At 40.8% G+C, this 21699-nt stretch overlaps 1 protein-coding gene across 1 annotated transcript in view; it reads left to right on the forward strand.

The window, feature by feature from the left end:
* Pde4d (phosphodiesterase 4D) overlaps positions 1 to 21699 on the forward strand; it is a gene marked incomplete in the record, with an annotated part of 449936 nt that overhangs the window by 389154 nt on the left and 39083 nt on the right. Inside the window, 1 exon segment of the mRNA XM_029563417.1 lies at positions 3200 to 3312. Coding sequence (XP_029419277.1) covers positions 3200 to 3312 — 113 coding nt within the window.

The following is a 21699-nucleotide window of genomic DNA, read 5'->3' on the forward strand; positions in this document are numbered from 1 at the left end:
AGTGCAGCTAGTCATAATGTCTCAAACTAGGACTCTGAATCAATTCTCAGCTCAACAAGTCTTCATTCCAGCAAAAGTTTTACAAAAGAAATTTGTTGCTTATTCTGTTATATACAAATACTTTCCACCTATGTGTACAAATGTTTTGAGTAATTTCATTCTCTCTCTCTCCCTCTCTCTCTCTCTTGCTCACTCGTTCTGAAAGCATATATAGAGAGAGCATGTTGAAGATGTTGGATATATATGTATATATGTATCATGTTGTGATCTTAATTCCTGATAGTCAAATGGTTAATCCCTGACTTGAATGTAAAGTAGATCATCTGAAATATATTGCTCCCTCCTGTCACTCTACCACTCTCTTAAAAACAAATCCTGAGTCGAATTGCACAACGTCTTGAAGCATTAACTCCAAGCTTTTCCACATTAAAAAAAAAGGCCAAAATATAATATGTGGAGCTATATTCTGCTCCACATATAAGGCCTGAATTGTACATCCAACTTCAGAAAACTTTAAGGAACTTAGTAAAGACAGAAATGGGAGTGCACACTGTGTACTGGGAGGCCCCTTGGAACACAGACTTTGAAACAGTTGTGTTGCAGGGGGCAGGGGCATAGAAAGCCAAGCCTTAGAGATGTACAGAGGCTGGCTTTGGATAACTAAAAAGATGGCAGTGAACAAATCCTACACAGTAGCTCTGTGTCCGAACTCACTGGATGTGCAAAATATGAATGACTCAAATGGTCATAAAAATAAGTTCTTTTCCTCCTACAATTTCATGTAACCCTATTTTACATAGTAGAGGGAGGAAACAAGCAACTGCAGAACTACAGTGGATGGGTGTCGTGGTACCTAGATAATGCAATACTTGCATATGGAATGGAATCTGTCTACTGAGCTATTGAATTATTGTCCAGAATCTTTAGGTTGTGGAATTACAAAGGACTGTCTATGTGTGTAATGTTTTATTTTTTTATAGCAAGCATAATCGGGAAAACTAAACAGATAAAAGTATTTTATGCTTACCATGTACAATTATCTTTAAAGTTGTTTCTTTTGTTAAAGAAATAAAAAGCATCAACCTTAAACTTCACTTGGCAAAGGTTTAGGCAGTTATTTACCTAAAGTATATTTACAGATGGCACAGGAAAAAAAAATATACAATAAAAGAGGAAAATTTTAATGCACAGCACTGGAAATGGAGAGCAAACAGTTCAAGAATATTTTATGACAAGCTCATAGCACATGTAATATACTAAGAAAGTTATTCTAAATTTTATAAATTTCATGGGGAAACCTATCAAGGAAATCCATTTCCACCATCCTGAGGTTCAATCCATAAAATTCTTTGTTGTGCCACTGACACCTGATGGAGTCTACATTCGGATGGAAGTTTTCCACCTCCAGGACCTGTAGATTAGAAAATGGAACAGGAGATCTCATGTGGGCTTTTTAATGTTTTCCTTTCTGCCAACAATTTTATAAGGTGGCCCTTTGGGGTTTGCATTTTTCTCTGAAGTGTCATCACTGTTCAGTTCTCTTGGAGTTCATCGGTTTAGGTGAAGTGCCCACAGTCCCTGCATTGACTTCTATCAACCGAACACACTTGCCCAGTAATGCCTTTGGGTCTTTTCATTCCCCCACGTTTGTAGTTTATTCTGTATGTGGTTGATAGGAACACTCTTCCAGACTTTGTGTCCTTAACACTCCAAGACCCTGGTGGTCTTGTGTGGTCCACAAAGGAAACACCAATGGAGGGCACGTGTAAACTCCCTGTGGTTCGTTTATGTTGCTGTTTCTTTAAGAGAACTCAGATAATTCTGAGTATGAAATGTAGCATATTGTCAATTTCTAAGGCGTTCTGACCTCACGACACTACGGTTTGCCTGTTTTTGTTCACCACAAATTTTAGACGTGTGATACTTAAGTGTTCCTGGGTACTGAGAATCTGCCCCTAACAGAAATGAACGTCCCATAACCCAGAGAAAATGAGCCCTGAGAAACTCTCAATCCTAAACCTGCAAAACCGACTGCATACGTCCTAAGTCACCTTGTGCATGTCTCCCGCCAGGCCCCGCCAGGCCCCTCCGCGCACTCTCTCGCAGGCGGCCGCCTGGGACGCTCAGGCTGGGGGAAGCGGGGCCGGGGACTCGGCGGGGCACGCGGGGTCCCCATGGGGCAGGTGCGCGGTCCGCACGCGCCTGCGCGCCAGGACTGCCGGAGCCCCGCCTGAGCCCCGCGTTGGGCACGACCCCGGAGGAGGGTGGCAGGCGCTCCACGCCGGGTTTTCCTCCGCTCTGGTGCAGACAGCCCCACACAACCCTGCACACACACACACACACACACACACACACACACACACACACACACTCACACGCACACTCACACACACACGCACTCGAGCGGCCGCGCCTCCCCGGCTGCGCTTCAAAGCGGCCGCCGCTGCTCGGGGCGATGCCACGGCGAGGTGGCGGGGCGGAGGGGAAGGACGCGGCGGGTGGCACGGCCGGCCTTTGGCAATCGGGAATCTTTTCGTAAGGGAATCGAGGAGGGGCCAGACAACGCCGAGGGCCGAGAGGGGCGTGAGGGGGAGTGTTCCCGGAAAGCCGCGGTGATGGAGCGGCGCTGCGCCCGCCGCCCGAGGACTTAAGCAAGAAAACAGGAAACGTGGTGGCCGCGCCGGCCGCGGCTGATTCATTCGCTTCGAGCGCTCTGCGCGAGCCTCGACAGGAGGGGCGGCCGTGGGGCCTCGGCTCCGGCCAGGGCAGCGACGACACCCGGCGGGGACCACTCGCCCATCCCCGGGCGGGCCCCCAGGCGCAAGCCACCCCGTCAGCATCCCTGCACCGGGACCAGGACATCCAGGACCGGGAATCCCACCCGCTGAAACTCGCATCGCGGTTATTCCGCCCTGCTCCCGGTGTCAAAGTTAGCCTGTCGCACTTTGCGCGCCCTCCCTGGAGGCCGATCTGCGACGTCAAGCTGGAGAAGCTGTGCCTCCCGGAGGCCGGTCACCCCGCTAGCCAAGCCTCGGCCCCCATCGCGCTGCCGGGCCCGACAATATGAAGGAGCAGCCCTCATGTGTGGGCACCGGGCATCCGAGCATGGCGGGGTATGGCAGGATGGCCCCCTTTGAACTCTCTGGTGGCCCCGTGAAGCGCTTGAGAACTGAGTCCCCCTTTCCCTGTCTCTTCGCAGAGGAGGCCTACCAGAAACTGGCCAGCGAGACCCTGGAGGAGCTGGACTGGTGTCTGGACCAGCTAGAGACCCTGCAGACCAGGCACTCCGTCAGTGAGATGGCCTCCAACAAGGTAAGCCCCTGAGCTGTTGTCAGCTTTTCTCTTGCTGGGGAAGCACCAGTCCCTGTGACCCGGGGAAATACATAGAGAAATTTATCACGATGGCTGCATGCTAGCTGTTCTGTTCCTTTGGAGGGAGGTTCCTATTTGCACACCTCCCTTCTCTTTTCCACTCATTCCAGGTAAATTAAATATTTTACGAAAGCAACTTTGGCATAGATTGAGTATCCCCAGGACACAGGGTTGGTCAAGTGACACTTTGGGCTTGCAACAGAAACCAGTGGGATCTGGTGGCCTTGAATATTTTGAGAGGTATTGCTTGAGATTCTGATTGGAAATAAGAGTTGGTGGATTTGGTGAAATGACTAGGACGCCACCACTTACCTCACTTAAACTCACAAGAGTTCACTGAACTTGCAGCCTTCACGCTTATTTAGGCGGTTGTCAAGGTACAGAGTAAGCCCTGAGCCCTTCAACGTTCTGTTCCCTGTTTACATCCACAGAGGACGTTTAACGAAGTTATAAGGCTTATTATGACGCCTTAGTTTCCTTCAGTCTTGGAAACCAAGCAAGCCTAGGTTTCTGAGGTCATTTAGTTACCACTAGTCTTCAGCTGGGCCATATGTGCCAAGGTGCTTGGCCTTAGCAATTAATGGAGTTTGGGGGGCTGAGGAGTAACCTTTGGCACGAAACAGCCTTAAAATAGCCTGGAAGGCAAGGTGGCCTCTCTTCAGTTTTGTTGCATTAAAAAAAAATTCATTCTTTATGCCTTGTGTTATGCAAAAGAGATATAGGGTTATGTATTTTTTCATGACTGGCAGGCTTAGAGGGCTACAAAGGAGGCATGTATGTGTTTTGATGCAGATGGACAAAGGAGTCAATCAGTGAAGTCTGGAAATGTGTGGCAATTAGAAATAGTTTCTTCTTCAAGATTTTATGTAGTTTGGGACACCTAGTTACAAGGTCAGGAAGGTTGTACCTTTTTACCATTTATACATGTCTTTCAATGAGCCATGCTTTTTTGTTGTTGGCTTGGTGTGGTTTTAATATCACCTGTTCTGTTTCTCATGCAGTTTTTACCCAGATGCCCTAACCTATCAGCCACTTGATTGCCTTAGCTGTTAACATTGTTTATATAGACAGCATTGTTGTTGAAGTGAAAAGTTGGCCTTAAACCAAAGGGGCTCCCAAGAGCTCTGACTCCCCCACAGACACACTGTCTTACTGGTGTGCACCATATTGATAATCAAATCTGTAGGGTTTTATTTTCTTTGTTCTTTCTTCCTTTCTTTTCTTTTCTTTTTTTTTTTTTGTCATCTGGGCCTCATTTCTAAATTTGGCATGGCATCATTAGAATGGCCGATTACCGCTTTTTTACTGGGACTGTCACTCCCTGCAGTGGTATTAAGTGCCATTGTACTCATTTGACTAAACTTTTATAAAATATGAATAATTTTCTTCTTATAATTTGCTTCATAATATCAGAAGACATGTGGTGAATATTCTGTCTTACATGCTGAATGGGCCATCCTCAGTAGGCCTGAGCTCTTATTTCTCTTGTTTGGGCGATTATATGTAGCAAAACACAGGCCAGTATTTAAAACCTTGCAAGATGCATGTATTTCTTTGTGTTTTCATGGTGATTTGACAGTACTTTTCAGCAAAATGTCCTGAGCAGCTATCTACAGTTACTTTTTCCTAAAATCCATATTCTTAATCTTGAAACCTGCATTTGAGTTTTAACAATCGATGCGAGATCTGGTAATGTATGTTGCATGGCTTAAACTGTGAAATGGTTTGTGTACTTTAAGCTAAAAACTTGATGTCACAGGCATTGCTTAAAATGATACCTTTCTTTTGCAGGCATCAAATAACACAGGGATTTGTAGTTTTAAAGTCTTCATTGCAAAAGGCTCTCAAACTTTGGGTTTGGGAGGTGAACTTACTTGGCTGAAGTGATTTGTGTGTAAAGGGAGGAAATGTTAGTGAAATAGATTCAGCTGTGCTTACATCTCCTATTTCAAAGATTACTGACTTGACACTTATTTTTTAAATTGAGGTTGGTTCAGCTAGCTGTTGCTTAATTTTTAATATCTAAGCTATTCATTTCTTTTAAATCCATTCACTTTGAAAGAGTGTTCCATTTGCATGGTCTTTCGGAGATGAGAAAGAGCCGAGAAAGAAGAAAAACCCTTGGTAAAGGTTATAAAGTCACCCTTCTGCTTAATAACAAGGGCAGGAGTAAGTGGATTGGAAATATGAACAGCTTCCTTGATACATTGCCAAATTGTTTGCAATCTCTTGGATCTGAATGAATCAATCTAGTATATTACTTTTAGGTTGTTAGATTTAATACTCCACATTCTGTCAATGTATTCAGTTTATTCTCTTTTGCCTTAAAGATTCAGGACCGTCTTCTTGTCTGTGGAAGTTTTAAAAATTTATTTTAGTAGAATATACAACATAAACACACTAGTAATGAGTCAGGGTTTTAAAGTGATGATAGAAATTATTTATTACAGAGATGATTTGGGGATTACAAAGAGGGAAACTGAGTCCTTTATCCTGTTAATAAATAATTCATATATTTAAAAGATCTTAATAAAAGAAATTTGAAAGAATTAGTTGTTAGAATGATGTCTAACAACAATTAGCTGTCTGTCTGCATTGGTATCATACTGTATGTGCTGCTAATTGGTGGTATTGGGGCAGAAACATGGTTGAATTGTTGGCCAAGGCCAGAGCTGGTTGTAGCACATGTTGGATGCTTGTACCAGTGGGGTAAGAGATTCCAGATGGCATTTAATTTCAGTGATTAAATCTACAGCATTTGCCCTCATAAGCACATTAATATGCCTGAGATTTGTACAGATTTCCTCTGGAACCTCACTGCTGCAATTGAGGGCAATTTTAGTGAGGCCTCAGCTTTGAAGGCAGACAGACCTGGAAGTGCAGTTTCTTGCTGACCAAGTTACTAAGAACTAATGCAAACTTTTTTTTTTAAGCTTCACTTTCCTTAACATAAAATAGATAGGCACAATAATAACAATTTTAAAAGATCAGTGTAAGAGTTTGAGGATTTAGGTCAAATTTTCTTGATGACCTGTTTGGCTAAAATATTTGCTTTTGTTTATTTATCATCCAGGAGTAATTTTTTCTACACATTTTATGTTTTAAGGATTTTTGTAATTCTTAGACAACTGACTATAAGTTATCTAACATGGTTAACTATTTAGAACATTTTGAAGTTCTGACTAGATGTACTAGTCTTCTCTGAAATCCAAGTACAAAATTCCAGACAGAACAGGGCACCTTTTCTGTCCTACTGTAACTGAAAATATAGGCCATTTTAATCTTTAGTACATATAAGTGTCAGATGGGTTTTGGGCCACTTTTCTGCCCCTTTATTGCAGATTTCTAAGCAAAGTGCCTTTAAATGCAGAATACTTTCATGATTTGGGCAGGGGGGATTTCCCCTCACAGAGATAATTGAAGGTAGGAAAGGGTTTTCAGGGCCTCTGTGAAGCCTGCTTTTGAACCCTGTCACAACCCTCTAGTACATTTTACCAGGCCCTAAGTGTAGTGATTTTGGAAGGGAAGAAATGAAATCATTTTGAATTCTCCACATATCAGCATGAAAATGTACATTGTTTCTGCTCTCAAGTTTGGGGGACAGTTCCAAGGCATTGCTGGAAACCATGGCTTCAAGCTGCAAGTCTGTTTTAAAGTTAGAATTTGAGCATCTTTTGACCTTGTTTTTGTTGTTATTGTTCATTCAAAAGGTACGTAGGCTGGCTGTACAGTAGTTATGACTTCTTCATACAACTTAGTTTGTCTCTGTGGTTCTTAGAGAACATCTCTAGTGTGTTTCTCTTGCTTATAAAGTAAGCTGTGCTGGAGTGGTTTCTGTAGAGCTGTCTCTGGCTGCTCCCCCTGCTGCTTTATCTCTGCCAATGCATAACACTTGCTATGGCTGCTGATCATGTTTACCTAAAGGAATATTGCAAGCTTATAGAAGCAGCTCAGTCTTAAGACAATCCTAGCCTGCCACAAGTATGTGATGCCTCAGAACAATTCAGAACCTTCACTAAGAAGGAAGCTGTTAGTTGGAAAAGGCATTTTGATTTATGGAGTAAAAATAGTGACAGTTTTTAAAATATTAAAACATAGAAAAGGATAGTTAAGAGCTATTATATATGCCTAAATAAAAATTTTAAGAGAAAGTCTCTTGTATAGCTATAGAAAATCAACTCCTTAATATTTTTAGTTAGGTTTCTGCTCTCCAGACTTCTCAGTAAAGGCATGTTTGGGAAAGATTTTTTTTTATTTTACATTTGGAGCCTTAGAGTGAACATGAAGGATTTGGAAACCTTTTTTTCTATAATCATTGTTTAAAAAAAGTCTTCCTTTGTTTTTAAGTAGTCATAGAAAGAAGGAAACACTTGTTTAAAATTTGGAGCTCAGAGGACAGCAATTGAAAGCCGAGTCTCTCCTTCCAACATGTGAGTCCTAGAGATCAAACTCGGGTCATCAGGCTTGGTGGCAAGCACCTTTACCCAATGAGCCATCTCATCAGCTCTGGAAATACTTTCAATGGGCATTTTTGTTTCATTGGCTAGCAAGTTTCTTGACTTTAACTTAGAAAGATGCTAAAGTACCAAAAGAAAGAAAGAAAACATTGTCTACATTGTTATTAATTCGGCTCCTATGTCAGCATTCAGTGTGAGTTTAAGTATCTCTAATATTTAATTATAAAACACTTCTCATTTTTATGATTCAATAAATTAGTCATTACTAGAAATATGCTTTGGGTTATTACCTATTCGTTTAATTTATAGGAAGATAGTGGCTTTTATGTCAGAGAATTATGAACTATTTCTTTTATTAAAAAAAAATTCAAGGGCCGAGTGTGGTGGCACACACCTTTAATCCCAGCTCTTGGGAAGCAGAGGCAGGTGGATATCTGTGAGATGGAGGCCAGCCTGGTCTACATAGCGAGTTCCAGGACAGCAGTGGCTACTGGGAGACCCTGTCTCAAAAAAAAAAAAAAAAATAAATAAATAAAAATAAAAATGGAAATAAATAAATATAAATAAAAAGCATGGTTTTGGCACAAAAACAGAGATGTAGATCAATAGAGAAAAAGGGAATCTCAATCATGAGTGATTGTAATTACAGCTCTCTGAATTTTAAGATAAAATAGTACATTTATCAAGGTTACAGATGGAGTAGACCTCTTTTCCCCAAATAGGGATGATAGACAATGCTTTTGAAGCATTTGAGATTTCTGTGTAGAAATGTGTACAAGGAAAGCATTTTCTTCAAATCTAGAAATTTTGTGAAATCTAGATCACTCAAAAATCTAGGGGATGAGTCCAGATATTGCTTAAACAGCAAATGATTCTATGATGTCACTAGGAAATTAGCTCAAGCATGTATGCCAACCAGCTAATACCATAATAAGTTTATAATCTTTCATTATTAGAGAATACCAAGCGTTTTCTTTTCTTATTATTGTTTAGTACTCTTGACTTTTTAAAATGTCATTTTGCTGCAGCTTGTACTTAAGGGAGATGAGTGATGTTTGCCTCTGGCCTGGAATGCGCACTGGTGATGCTTACAGCTACTCTTCTGAGTGGGAAGACCTAAATGTCTGTCGTCAGGCAAACTTGGTTTCAAATTCCACATCTGCTGTTTCCTACCTAATATTTTGGGCAACATGCCTTACCTCTCGGAAGTATAATTTCTTCATTTATAAACAGGAATAGCCAAAGGAGAAATAAGATTGTTGAGCTAAGGATGCAAGTCAGTTGGTAGATTACTTGTCTAGCATGTAAGAAGCCCTGGGTTCAGTGCCCTGTATTGCATAAACAGGGCCTGGTAGTATGTACCTGTAATCCTGGTACTCAGGAAGTGGACAGAAGGATCAACAGTTCAAGGTCACCTGCCACTACATAGAGAAGTGAAACCCAACTTGGGATAGAAGATGTCTCAAAGACAGAGGTGTGTGTATATGTGTGTGTGTGTGTGTGTGTGTGTGTGAGAGAGAGAGAGAGAGAGAGAGAGAGAGAGAGAATGAGATCAGAGACAGAGAGATAGACAGAGACACACACAGAAAACAAGAGCATTAGCTATAATGTACACAAAGCCCAGTTTGGTACATAAAGTACACTGGGTGCTTCATAAATTATATGTGCTCACCTGTCTGGAATATACACAAAAAATGAAATGAAGAAAAACCCTGTATATTATATTCCTTGCAATGTAAGAACACAGTGTTTATTATTTCCATTCTGTAAGAAATTATAGTCTAAGTTCATGTTCAAATTTTGCAATTTTTGTGTACTTTGATACCTGCTATTATGTGTTAAAAGTTTTCACTTAAAGTGATTTTAAAAGATCCAGAATGCCCCGTGTTAAGCAATGATAGTTATATTTTTCTCATACACATTTAAATTAATGTATGATAAAATGCGAATGCTTTCGCCTATAGACCACCTTAAAGTATTTTGCTTACCACCATAGACACAGGGTGGAATCATCTAACAACAACGAAAACAATACTGCATTTCAGTTTTGGTTAGATATGTTGGGTTTAAACAATCTGTAGTTTTGTTTTTCTACTACCAAGGAGATTTCCCTACTAGAGGAAAAAATGTCAACTTTTTAGAGAGAAACCTACCATTCATTAGCTAGTCACTCCTCAACCAGAATGGTCTGGATTTGCCCAAGTTGGATTCATCCTCTGCCTTTTGCTAGGTGTAAACTGGACCTTTCCCCCTGTGCTTCCTCAACTGCTACTGTTGCCCTAATGATTTCATGAACTGGGTAGTCAGAGTCAGGAACATAGGCAGTAGAGAGTATGTTAGGCCATTATTTCCAGGGGTTGGGGGGGTTATCTTTTACAGAGTGGGAATCAGAGTGATTTGCAACCATCCTGAGTCCTGTCCCTCTGATGTGTGTCTGATGGTGACCTGGTAATGTTGATACTAACCCAAGAGAACTATTGCCATGTTTCATTTGGTCTTCTTTCCCTCACTGACCTTTACGAAGCAGTGTTTTACTTTTGTTTGTTTCTCTATTTCTATTTTCCAGGGAGTTCACCTTTTGTTTCTGTGTATAATTTTACAAATATAGCCCTACAAACTAACAGGTTTTTTTCAGAACATCTAAAACTGTGAGTCTTTTCTTTCAAAAAGGCATAAAACAGTGGTAAATAGTCTAGCTAGTTTTTTCCCCCATAAACAAATATATCTCTTATTCTTCTGAATGAAACTGAAAGTTACCCAGGCACACCATGTCTTCTTAATATTAATGTTAAGAAAAGTATATTCAGAACATAGCTCTTTCTTCCACTTCATAATATCTTAACCTTCTAGTATACCAAATATTTCCTTATCCTGTCAGCTAAGAGGAATGACAAGTACCAGTACCTCATAAACATGAAGGTACTAGCACTGACACTGTGATTTATAATACCATTCCAACCTGAGGGAATCCTTAGAAAATAGCTGGTTCTAGAGATTTTAGAAGGAAATATTCACATGAGCCTGGAGTCCCTTGTAGTGCCCCAAAGTAAGGATGTGCTCAAACATACAGAACGCTCTCCCTGATGAGGATGTACCAGGACTGATGCCAGAGTACACCAAAAGAATTCTCAGTGGCCAATGCTACAACAATTTGAGCAAGAAAATGATATGATACTAGGTTATGACCCAAACTAAAAGATATCCACAAATCCGTATTGAGAGAAATAACTAATTGAACGAACAGTAGGGGAAAATGCACACACTTCCTAGGCGGAATTCCAGATCCCTTCTGTAGGTACTCTACCCACAAGGACAGAGTCCTTAAGTGTGAGCTGTGCACATTGATTTCCTTCTAAGTGGTACAGTATGAAAGGGGGCGAGGGACGTAACTCTACAGTGCGAATTTTGGCAAATATTGCCTTAGCCAGGCTGGCAAGGTTGACGTGGGCAGTGGTAAGCTGTGTTGATCATATGTACCCTTGATAGGACCTGATAAAAATAGTGCTTTGCATCTGTTGTTTGCATACTCAGAACATAGTCCCAACCTAATTACAAGAACAAAATATCAGACAACTTATAGTTGCTGACATTCTATAAAATACTAGGCCAGAATTCCTCAGAACTTTCCAGGTTATCACAAACAAAGAAAGTGTATGCAACCCACACCCAAGAGGAGACCAAAGAGACATGGCAAGTCAGGGTAACATGACATCCTAGATGGATTCTTGGAACAGAAAAGGAGATTGTCGTGAAAGCAAAGGAAATCCCAATGGGGAGTGCAGTTCACTTAACTATGTCAATATCGACTCAACTTTCACTATTATAAAATGTTAACAATTAGAGAAATTGAGTGTGGGCTATAAATGATGTTTATACTACCTTCACAAGTTTTCTGTAAACCTAAACCTGTTCTAAAACAAAGTGTTTTTTAAAAATCTTACCCATCCTCCTAGGCTGATCTGAGGTGCTACCTCCTATGAAGCCCATTTTTACCTGTTTTCTCCTCAGCCTCATACCCCTGTAATTGGATATAAGGTCCTTTTCTGACTTTGCAGAAACATTTTATGTGTGGTTTTCTTTTTAGCATATTTTTTGAACGTTTTTGTGACAAGGCTTCCTACACGCTGAGTTTATCCAAAATTCAGTGTCAGTACACCATTGTATAGGTAGACACACAAAGCGATGCTTGGTCTGTGATGGTGGTTGAGGTAAATGTCATTTCTCACCTTGAGCTAGTAGACTTAAGGGTCTGAGCCTTACAATTCCTGTCTCTAAGAAAGTGTTTTTCCTTTATGATTAGAATCTCAGCGTGTCTCAATAAGAATCTCAGCTCTGCTGATAGTTACTCACTTTTCAGGAAAGTTACTACAGCATTTGCTAGGCTAGTCTTACTTTATTTAAATTAAAATTGTATCATACATAAGCAAAACTTTACAGGCTATACCTGGCCCTCACCTTGTGTCTTCTATGACTATTTTGTCAATAACATTTTTACTATTAGCTTTTTCCAACTGAAAATGGCATATCTAAATGTTTTCCCTACTAGCCTGGGAAAAATTATGTGTGTGTTGGCTTTTGCCTATTGGCCAGGATCCTGTGAAGTTCTGCCCAGGGTATGCTTGAGTTTCCCAATCAGCATCTCTGGCCTGCTGCAGCATAATCTCTATAGTGGCAGCCCCCAGCTCTTATTCCTGGCAACAGTGTGCTGCACAGACATAGGCACCATAATAGGAAACACTTCGGCCTGTCATAAACAGGTCTGGAGAGTAGAAAGCACAAGCATGATGGGCATGTGTCCATAACAACCAGGCAAAGATGTGGCTGCCATACTGGAGTAGATTCAGGCCTATGTGTGCCTTCTCCATTTCAGAAAACTGTGGGCCCATTTCAGGACTGCTGTCTCTGTTTATATCAGTGTTCTGGTTGCTTTGTTGTTGTTTTAGACTTAAATGTGAATAAATACATCTTCAAGAAGTACTCTTCAAAGTATCTTGACAGCACTGTCTCAAAGTGCCTTTCCTTGTTTTTAATTTTTAATTTTACCTGATCATTTCAATCCAAACTCATTAAAGAAAAAGATATTTCACTACAGTGGGAAGCTACAAAGAGGAATAAAAACATTGATCATACAAAAGGATTGCCTTTTTAAGGAATCACAAATTATCCAGAATTATACAGATTCACACCAAAAGAAAGTCTTAGTAAGTAATTTTGCCTATACCTTTATAAAAACTCCAAGTTTTAGAAAAGCAATATATTCTCTGGCCATGAACAAATATATTTTATATTTGCTAGGTTTTTTTAATTCAAATTTCAGGAAAGAAAATGAATTATGTAGCTGTGGTGGGCTTTGTAACAATTTTTCTTTCTGTTTTTTTTTTTTTTCTGGTCTTTTTGAGGCAGGGTCTCCCTGTAGCCCCAGCTGCCCTGGAACTCACTATGTAGACCAGACTAGCCTCGAACTCATAGAGATCCACCTGCCTCTGCCTCCCAAGTGCTGGGACTAAAGCCATGTGCCACCATGCCTGGCCTATAGCAAAAATTTGAGAATGAAATTGATTTCAATTTTGGAAGGACTTTCAGCTTTTAATAAGAAGACGGAGTTCTTTCATGAGCATTTCCATGTGTGTTAGTGTCATTTCATTCTTTTCAGGAGAACCTTACTTCACGAGAGAGGATAAATTATAATTCCATTGAAAGAATATTAAACAATTAAGATTGATTTGGGAAAACTTCTCTTGAGTGTGTTTCCTGGGGCTTTTCATATGTCAGGTAGTCAATGAGTAAGTGGTGATTATTCCTTTTCTTTTTATTTTTATTAAGCACATAGCCTCCTGTATCTTTTTATTTCAAGTCAATGTAAACAATTATGATATGATAAAAAAGTAAAGTATTAACATCTTTGGTGTAAACCTTGGTTTTTCCATTCTCTATTTTCTTTCTGTACTCCCAGTGTGATCTCTTATTTCTCCATAAGGGTAAGGGAAAATGAGTTTTGTTGGTCATAAAGAACCTTCTCCTAAAAATAGACTTATTTCTTTACTATATATTGGGAAAAGATTAGTTTTCCCTGGAAGATGCTGTTTTAGATAAACCTTAATTTTTCTGTGTGTTGTCAATGATTGAAGGGCACATAGAAGAAAAGCCAGAGATTACATTGTGACAAACAGCACCATTTCCTACAAGAAGAGTCTGAAGGAAAAGTCATACTCAGTGGGAAAGTCACTTGCTCTTTAGTCTTCCTGTCAAACATTCTAACATTGTCCTTTTGAGATAGATGAGCAGTCCTTGACTACAGCTAGTTAGAAATCTCCAACATGTCCCTCACCACCTAACCTGAGCCCTGCTTTTGCGTATTTTCTCATACCTCCAACTTTGAATTTCCAGTGCCATCCTTGAAATGCTACATCACATGTCAAAACACCTTCTTCCATTGTTCAATGATAAAAACATAAGATTCCGTTAAACTTATCCAAAACCCATTTGATTCTTAATGGGTATAAAAAATGATTGTTTTTCTAGATGTGGGATCAACAGTAGATGGAGAGATGAGTAATCTTCTCAGGCTATATTTTCAATGTATAGCCAAACATTTAATCAATTTAGTTATTCATCTATTTAGTGAGCACTAGACTCTAAAATTATAAGAGCGATTTCAGCAATATTTAATTCCCAGAGGGGAATCCTCTAGTACATCTTGTTCTACCTTCTGTCTCTCCAAGTCATGTCGGAAGGGAATAGAACCATCTCAACTCCTAGCTCATAGAAGAGCATGAAGTAAGACTGCTGTAGAGCTGGAAGCGGGCCCAGTGGGCTGCTTTTCAGCAGGACACTAATCTTGGAAGGGCAGTGGTGTCAATTGGATGAGGAGACCAAGCAACAAGCTGAGGTGCCAAGTAGGCTGAGGGTGTGGGCTGGAGGGCGTGGGTTGGTGGGCAGCAGATAAAGTACAGATAAATTCAGGAAAGGAGTAATCAGACTTAGGATTTTAAAAATAACCGGTCTCTCTGAGTTTTGCTTGGAGGTTTGTTTAACTGGTAGGGGCAAAATGGGAAAGGAGTATGGATTTGTGACTAAGGTAAAAGATGAAACACTGAAGGAATGAAGGATAGAAAGAGGACGTATTAACAGTGTGAACGAGGAAAGGGAAGGCTGGGAGAAACTGGCGCTGACCTGGGGTCAGGACTCTTCTCGGTTGGAGAAAACTGACCAGTTCATGTTCCTGCCCTCTTTCCAACCTCAGGATCCATATAGTGAAACGTGGTTGTCGTGAGCCACTGAGACAACTTTGAAGGAAAAAAGAAATCCCAGACAGGTCAGCCAGAGGGTGTAAATTTTTAAGGGAGGACAGTCAGCTGTGGCAATGGGGAAGGAGGGACAGGGCTGCCTGGAGAGTGAGATTTATGGTCATCATGCATTTCACGAGGCTCAGTCCCTTTTAGAAGTCCTAGCTGGTGTTGCTTCCTTCACCTGTTGCCTCCTTGAGTCATGGCCCAGTAGCAGGACGGGTACGTTGCTCAATCCAACTGCCGTCCCCAAGGAACGCTTCGGTGTGGGGAGTGGAAGGTGACAGTCTGTGGCACAGCAAGGAGCAAGCTGCAGGAGGGAAGAAACTGTCAGAATAAGTCTGGGTCCATCATAGTACCGGTAGTTCCACAAGTTGCTGTTAGATGCCAGAAGAGTAAAACAGAGCGGAGAAGCAGATCAAAGTGAACTAGATTCTGCTTTGTTTCTGAAATTCTGATGAGGATTTATCCTGTTCCATGTCTGGATAAAAATCTACCCCACGCTAGCACTGTGACCTTGGATAATTAAATTACTTCAGTCCCCTCTGTGCCTCTGTTTTCTCTGCAATTCAGAACTAACATAATCCACCTCATGGGACCCCTTGTGAAAATGAAGTGAAACTTACGTAAAGTGTGTGGTGTGCTGCATGCCATGTAGACACCGTGGCCTATCTTTAGAAAGGATGAGGGCTGAACTATTTTTAAACTTAAAAGATCAACTTTATATGCTGCCATATAGGTAACCCATTGCAATTGGAGCTTGAGTCAACAGGCCAGAGGGAAAGCTTACAGAGTGTGCCTTTGAAATCCTGATACCCAGTCATGGTGATTTATGGGACCTCACTAGGTTGCATATGTAATGCCCCCTGAGTTTGTTTACTTTAGTTTTAGCTTGGTAACCTAGCACCCTGTGATAGAGTATTTTTATTTAAACCGAGCAGTTAATTATGATTACTTGGAAAGAGTATGTATGAAGGCAGCCTCAGGAAAAAATGTCACATGTAGATCTTCATTTCTTGTCTCAGCACTCTCTTGTGCTTTAATTTTTCCCTCATCCTGGATGACTTCCAAGCCTCCTTCAAATGATTTTTCTGATTCTGAGAAATACTGAGACTTTAATTAACAGAAGTACCAAAGAAGTAGGTGTCTGTTCCCAGTGCAACAGAAACAAGTGCTAAAAGGCGCCCCTTTAATCTTTGCACAGGTTAGAGCGGCAATCCAGCCAAGAAAGACAGGAGTGGAGGAGGTGACCTTGAGTCTGCAGCCAGCTTCATGATGAGGTTTTGGTCATGAGTCTGACACTAGCCATGGCCAGTGACAAGAAATTCCCTAGCTATGCAGTTGTTATAGGGGTTGAAAATGAGTCACCACTTAGGTGACTGATTCCGTTCCACTTTCCACTTAATGTCAGCCACTTTGCAGGGAAATCAGATGGGATTTTTATACAAAGTCTGCTTTAAAAAACAATTCCAAAATCTTTATCCTTAGAGGTGAAAGAAATTTGTGAGCTCAACCTGTCTACCTAATTCATTTTGCGGATAACAAGAGGCAGGAAAGTTAACATGACCCAGGGCAAACCAATCCTGTGCTGCTTGTCAAGGCTTTTATCTACATTAGATACCACTTTTGTGGGAAAATAAGTTCTTAGTAGGAATTGGTTTTGTTTTGTACCTTGTGGCTGCTGACAAACATGCAGTTTCTAGGTTTTCACTGAGGGATTTTGTTTCAGCCTGCTTTTTAGGACGCACCTGTCTGCTCCAAGGCTCCTACATACAAAATGAGATTTTCTGTTTGAGTGTTTATGTGCAAGCTCATAGATACATTTCAAAACATACAAACATACCATTGATATGCCCGTATAAGCAATCCTGTTGCATAGTAATGCACAATAGACCCTTAATGACCCTGTAGAGAAGTTCCAAGTGCATTCAACACAGAGGAGCAGAATGGTTGGGATGCATCCCACAAGTACCACTGAAGCTGGATCTGCTCATCATGGGAGCGCGGGGGGTAATACAGTGCTAATGATGGAAGAGCTATATTCCAGCAGTTAGAGAGGGCAGGGTAGAATGGGACATGCTTGTGGATTTAGCTGCTTTGGGTGTCTGTGGGCATGGGATATTAATGGGTCTTCTGGAACCCCAAATCTGAAAAGAGATTACAATTATAAGACCGGAATCCGATGCGAGCCCTGTAGATTCCACCACACTGCAGGCTGCCTTAGTTGCCAGTCTAAGCTGCTTCCAACTGGGAACTCGGAAATGTCCTGACATCTGATTATAAGGAAAATAGTAATTTTAAAAGGGTACATCAGGAAGTAGAGTATAGGTAGGTCATCTTAAAGGGAAAGGCCTAGGCAGGAAGGATTAGAGAACTAGGCATTAAGGCCTGAAATAGACTGAAACTGAAGTCAAAGACGTGAAAGAATTCCATGCAGCTGTTTAATGCCAGCAAAACATAGAAGTCCAGATGTGGAAGGGGTGGGGGCTGGAGCCAGAGTGCACTATGAAACTCTAAGCCCAAACAATGAAGTTATGACAATTAAAATTATAAAGGAGCCTGGCATGGTGGTACACACCTTGAACCGCAGCCCTTGGGAGACAGAAGCAAGAGGATCTCTGTGAGATCGAGACCAGCATGGCCTATGTAGTGAGTTCCAGGCCAGCTAGGGCTACAAGGAGACCCTGTCTCAAAAAAGAAAACAAACAAAAGTCAGAAAGGAGAAGATACTTGTTACAGTTAAATGTGTAGTGTGTGAGGCCAGGCGTGGTGGCACATGCCTCTCCGAGTACAAGCTGGTCTGTGTAGACAGCTCCAGGCCAGCCAAGGCAATAGACAAACAAAACCCTCTCTCAAAACAAACCAATTTTGTAGGTATGAAATTAAGGTGAAGTTTCATGTTTGAGTAGAAATTCCCTGTAGACCTTCACTAGAAAGGACTAAGATTAAGAAAACAGATGATAGAGTTGGAGAGATGGCCCAGCAGTTAAGAATGCTCCCTGTTCTTCCAGGGGACTGGAGTTCATTTCCCCAGATATACATCAAGTGTCTTACAACTGCCTGTAACTGCAACTCCGTGGGATTGAATATCCTCTTTTGGCATGTAGTTTATACACACGTGCACGTGCGTGCACACACACATATGCACACACAAATAAATAAAATAAAAGCTAAACCTTTAAGAAAAAGAGTAAAACAAAGAACAAATTCTGGTCTGGAGTGGGGAGAAGAAAACACTTATTCACTGTCGATGAGAGTAAAAACTGGTGCAGCTACAGTAGAAATCAGCATGGAGGCCTCTCAAAAGTCAGAAATAGACCTGCCATTATACCACCCCTGGCACATGCCCAAAGGATTCTATATCCCACTACAGAGATACTTGCTCATCCATGCTCATTGCTGCTCTATTCACAATAGCCAGGCAATAGAATCAGCCTAGATGCAGTCAGATAATGAATGGATAGTGAAAATGTGGGCATATACATAATGAAATTCTATGCAGCTGTAAAACAATACAGAATGAGAGGTGTGGAGAATTGGCAAGGTTTCTACACATTGTCACCTATAGAGTGATAATTGAGTCCTTAAGGCTCATCTGAAAAATGGGAGTAATGGAGACGCTCATCAAATGAATGAAATAATGCCAGTGAAATATTCAGAACTATCCTTGGCACATAAGAGATATAATCAGCTTTAGTTTTACTATGCTTTCCTGTGGGTTTTAGGGGAAGACAATTTTGTGAATTATTAGAATTGATATTCTGGAAGCTACTAGTGTAACATCATCTGCTTGGCTTATATTCTTAATACCCCAAATGGAAGTTCATATATTCTAATCCACCTGCATGTTTCCCTAGCTGTGAGGGGAAGGTGACAGCCAAAGCTATTGCGCATGTTCAGCCATTGGTCACTGTTCACAAGGCCTGCAATGTTTTTAAATAATGCATGGGGATCATTTACTACCCCTCTGTGCATTACAGTTTCAACAGTGCATCCCCAAGACAGTTTATTTCTAGTCACTGTGTCTGCAATCAAATCAATTTTAAGGAACACATAAAGAGCTCCTTTTGAAAACCCCTGTTAATGGAATATACTAGCATACATTTAGTCAAGTGGAATGGATTCACACAACAGCAGAAGATATCCAGGACAGGCAGATTGTTTACGAAAAGTTGTGTTATTGCACTCCTCCCTGGGTCTTTGTATTTATCTGCTAAGAACATTCTGAGAAAATGATCCCAGTGCTTTGCAGATCTCTGAAAGCTTTCTCAGCAGTTATTGGTCATTTCAGTAGTTTGCAGACAGACCATTGGCTGCACAGTCTCTTGAGTAGACACCATTGAAGGAATCTTAATACCACCGTTTTAGTCTGAGATGGTTTTCCCTGTGACAACTTTCAGTGCTTTTAGTGGTAATAAAACCTAACTGTTAAACTCCTGATACCTCCCCATATACTACACTACATCATGTGTATTAGCTCCCATTTTCTCCTCACAATAAAGAGACCTCATACTGTATAAAATCACATGAACCCACCAGAGTCCTCTGCATTCTCTCTATACCAGTATAGGCCCCACAGTTTCTCAGGGTTGCAAACTTTTAAAATCCCATTATTATACTGTATTTAGTTTCATTGATTTTATTTTTCTTTGTCCTCATTTTGAGATGAGGTCTTACTCTGTAGCTGAGGTTGACCTGGGACTCACTATGTAGCCCAGGCCGACCTCACACTCTGAGCAACCCTCCAGACTCAGCCTATCAAATGTAATTACAGGCATGAGCCGCAATGCCTGTCTTCCATTATACCACGTTTATTTGTTATTCCCCTCAGTTAAGTCTTCATTCTTAAAATATTTAGATTAGACAGGACTTTATGAAAATGTTACTCACTCTGAATGCTAGATTCTAATTTTGGTTATTTTGTGTAACCTTCATGCTGAGTTGCTTAGCCTTTTGCTTTCCTAATTAGCTGAAGTGGGATTTAAAAATAGATTATCTATTCAGTCAGATGCTATCTACTAGAGTATTTTTAAAATACCTGAAAAGTTTGAAGGAAGTGGTCTACCTTAATGTAATATCTTTAGAGTATTTGAAAGTGGCTGGCTGTTCAGACTGAGCTATCAGACAACTCTCCTTGTCCAGAACTCTGAGAAGAATGGGGTGGCATTGGGGTGGTAGCGAATGATCCTTTGATATTAAAAAGCACACAAATTATTCTGGAAGAACGCAAAGGAAAATAGCTTTAGATACTTAAGTGACAATGGAATTTATTCTCATAATTGTTTTAATAGCTTTTGTATAATCCTCATCGCTATTATGAGATATAAAATGTATTTATCAAATCTGTAATCATTATGCCAAAAAATCTGAATTACTGTAATATTTTGCATATTGTTAAAACTGTAACTTTAATTGTAAAAAAAAAAAAATTAAAAAAAAAACCCAGCAAATAAATTGGAATACTAAAGTCAAAAAAAAAAAAAAAAGCACACAAAATCTTCATGTATTTGAATATTGCTGCACTTGACTCATGGGACTCTTCTTCCTCTTATTTTCCTGCAAACCGTACCTCCCGTGATCCTCTCCATCTTAGAAAGCAGTTCTGATGATCCACTCAAAGCAGACATTGATCTGCCTTCACACCCAGTGTTCACTTTCTAAGTCAACGGCCGCCCTTCTTGGGTACTTCCTCTCCTCCTCCACCTGTTTTTGCCCTCTGCAAACCATTCTTTCTAGGGAAAGCTTTTTAAAGTTAAAACCACATCGTGTTGAAAATGTAACCATGCCGCTCTCCATTTCGAGCCTTCCAGTGATATCCCCATACCCTCTAGAAGGCTCACAAGGTCGCAGACTATCTCACTTCACCTGCCTACTGTCTCATTCTGCGTATCACCTTCTGCCCCAATTTTATTTTTTTACTTTTTAGGTTGAATTTTGTTTTTAACTGATAATATAAAAGCAAAAGGTACATGTTAGTAAGGCACCGCCATGTGAGGCTTCAGTTCATGTATACCTCAGGTAGCCTTTAAATTAGGTGGCCTGTACCTTTTGGCATTTCTTCATGGTGAAAACATTCAGAATCCTTTCTTACGGGTCTCTGGAATACACCATACATTATTGTTACCTGTAGATGCCCTAATCTGCAACAGCACACCACAACTTCCTGTTCCTGTCTTCTGCATCTTGGTGTCCCCATCAGGCAGCCTTCCCCATCTCTCCTTCTTCCTCCCTGCTCTCCACAACCTTTGGTGCTCTCGACTTGTAGAAATCAACTTTTTCTGCAGTCTTCATGTAAGATCACGTGGCACTTGTCCTTTTGTGCCTGTTTTATTTCACTTCCCTACATGTTGTTGTACATGACAGGATTTTTCTGGCTGAATGGTATTCTGTGGTGTGTATGTACCGTACTTTCTTTTTCTACTCCTCAGTTTTTAGACACTGAGGTTGTCTGAATAGCACTGCAGGAATTGGCTCTTTCCAGTTAGTCGGGTTGGTGTCAGATATCATCTTATCAGTGGAAGTTTTCTTGACCATTTACGGTTCCCCTCCAGGTGTAAATCAGGTTGCCCTTTTTTATTCATTTA

The sequence above is a fragment of the Nannospalax galili genome, unplaced genomic scaffold (assembly GCF_000622305.1).
Source record: "Nannospalax galili isolate Female #2095 unplaced genomic scaffold, S.galili_v1.0 scaffold1016, whole genome shotgun sequence".
NCBI lineage: Eukaryota > Metazoa > Chordata > Mammalia > Rodentia > Spalacidae > Nannospalax > Nannospalax galili.